Genomic DNA, 2779 nt, shown 5'->3' on the forward strand with positions numbered 1-2779 from the left:
ATGCAAGTTCACTTACCCAAAAACCCCACTATTTCCATACAAGGAAGTGAAGGAACCTCTTTCACCATTCAGCACCCTCTCTGTTTTACCAAAAGCCCCCTATATTTTTATGTAAGAAGAAAATGTGGGTGAGCTACTAATTAATTATAAACCCCAAACTTAAGAAAAAGAAAAAGAAAAAGAAACCCACACAAATCACAAGGCTTCACGTACAAGTGTACAACTCACTAAACGCGTGGGCTGTCTCCTCCACCACGTGTGTGCTCTTTCATTTCATTTTCTCAGATCTCTCCCCCTCTCCCAACTCCCAACTCCCTTTCTCTTCGTGCACTCCGCCTACCTCTCCCTCTTTATATTTTCACTCTAAAAATATCATTCACGCCTCCCTCGCTCCCCGCCCCAAATCTCGCTCTCCCAAAATACCCAAATTAACCTTCCCCTCTCTCTTTTCCCCGCATTATGAACGGCACCGTTTCGGCCCTCACTTCTCGCCGCCACAAACGACCATCCCCTACCCCAACTCCCGCCAACGCCGCCATGTCCAAGAATCCCGCCCCCGTCCACAAGGCCTCCTTCATGACGTGGACGCTGCATGACGCCGTCCACGTCGCCAGGCACCACTGGATCCCTTGCTTCTTCGCAATGGGGCTCCTCTTCTTCATGGGCGTGGAATACACGCTCCGCATGGTGCCCTCCTCGGCTCCGCCGTTTGATGTCGGCTTCGTCACCACGCGCTGGCTACACCTGCTGCTGGCGTCCAGCCCCAACCTTAATACATTGCTCGCCGGGCTCAACACGGTAACTAATTTTGATTTGTGTTCTTTAGTTTTTAATTTTACTGGGTTTAATTTGGATTGTTGTGATTAGAGTTTGTGTGGTGACGTTTGGGTCTGTTTTGTTTAAGACAGCGCAGACTCGCAGAGCGCGTTTTGTTTGTTTCCAATATTAGGAAGAATTTTACATTTCTGAAAGAGACAGCAATTTGTATATACATTTATGTGCCTTCTCTGCAAAATGTGGGTGAATTTTTGTTTGTCCAAGGTATTTTATACAGTTTGGCAATGTGGTTGGGTTTGGGTGCATTTGCATTTGGGTAAGTTTGAGGTGCCTTTCTGGGGCGTTGGGATTTTTCTTCTGCTTTAAATTTGGTGGTTAGGAGCAAGAGGATTTGAGGTTCTTCAGAATCCAGGTGTTGGGTGACATTTAATTTTGTGGTCAAGTTTGTCACATTAACTGCAAAATTGAAGGACAATTCTCTTGGGTAGGTGTTTGTGGGGATGCAGACGACGTACATATTGTGGACGTGGCTAATCGAGGGCCGTCCGAGAGCCACCATTGCCGCCCTGTTTATGTTCACTTGCCGGGGAATCCTTGGCTACTCTACCCAACTTCCATTGCCTCAGGTACGTCTATTTACGCATTGGAAGCTCTAGTCTTGATATAAATTTTGAAAACTCATTAGATAGGACAAGTAGAATCATATTCGCATGACGCGATCACGGTCTGGTAACGTAACATGTCAGACTGTCGCAAGAAAACATTGGTTGTCTAGCTTTGGGGCATTGTGATTGAAAATCTGTGTTGCACAGGGATTTTTGGGGTCGGGAGCGGACTTCCCGGTTGGGAATGTATCGTTTTTCTTGTTCTACTCCGGGCATGTAGCAGGGTCGGTGATTGCATCCCTTGACATGAGAAGAATGCAGAGGTGGGAATTAGCATGGACATTTGATGCACTCAATCTGTTACAAGCTGTGAGATTGTTAGGGACAAGAGGACACTACACAATAGACTTGGCGGTTGGGGTTGGGGCCGGTATTCTCTTTGATTCTCTGGCAGGGAAGTATGAAGAAAGCAAGCGATTAATTTCTAAAGTAGTTTCAACCACTAGCAATGGTGCCAAGGAGGCTTTGTTTCCATAAGAAGATTAGTTTTGGTAGGAATGTGGGTATGTTTTTAATGTAGTGAAGTCTCAATCCCATGAAGCAGATCGAGTAGTTGGGTGTTTAAAACTGTACAGAGTTGGAGATCACTTAATGTAGCTATGGGTTGTGGCTGACCTAGCTCTGTTTTTTTCTTCTTGTTATTAATTTCATCATAGATTAAAAGAATCAGTAATTTGACTAATTTCATATTACATTAAAAGCATCAGTTTGAGAAGCAGTGTGAAGGACTGGTTAAATGGGGTAAACTTCACTTTAGTCAAAATATGAATGGTAGCCTAATTACTTCAAAGTTGTGAATAGATTCTCAGTCTCATCAATATGTGTCGTACATTAATCTTCTGAATGGGTTGCAGCCATTTGAGAATGGATGTACCTTACTTTTTAGAAACAAAAGCCATGAAAAATTAATGAAAGTGGCATGCATCATATTGTTCACATGTACATGAGCAATTTGTTGCGACTGTGATTGTATATTCTCTATCGTTGCTAAATCGAAAAGAACTTCCACCATTTGAGAACTTCTATTAGACAAAGACTCGCTGGAAAACTCTTCCTCGGGTATACTACCTGAACATTTCAGTGTGCTTGTCAGAAATGCAAAACGAACATGATGGAAACCCAACGCCTGTACTACAAAACAGCTTCTACAATGAAATTTTTTTATTTATTTTTTTATCTGGGGAAAATAATACAAATTATAGAAAATTTCATAAAAGTCTACTTTCTAACATTTGTTCCTTCATAAGTTCACCTTAATTTTTTTACCCATATAAGTCCACTTTAAGGGTCGGATTCGTTATCTTATTTTCATTTCATACCTAAAATACCCTCCCAAT

General features: G+C 42.5%; 1 protein-coding gene across 1 annotated transcript; it reads left to right on the plus strand.

The window, feature by feature from the left end:
- Positions 1 to 459: 459 nt before the first annotated feature.
- LOC101294482 lies at positions 460 to 2038 on the plus strand. The gene is made up of 3 exons (XM_004303250.1): positions 460 to 798; positions 1266 to 1403; positions 1590 to 2038. Exons 1-3 carry the CDS (start codon positions 460 to 462, stop codon positions 1917 to 1919), a joined length of 807 nt encoding a protein of 268 aa, XP_004303298.1. The 3' UTR covers positions 1920 to 2038.
- Positions 2039 to 2779: the final 741 nt, after the last annotated feature.

This window comes from Fragaria vesca, linkage group LG6 (assembly GCF_000184155.1).
Source record: "Fragaria vesca subsp. vesca linkage group LG6, FraVesHawaii_1.0, whole genome shotgun sequence".
NCBI lineage: Eukaryota > Viridiplantae > Streptophyta > Magnoliopsida > Rosales > Rosaceae > Fragaria > Fragaria vesca.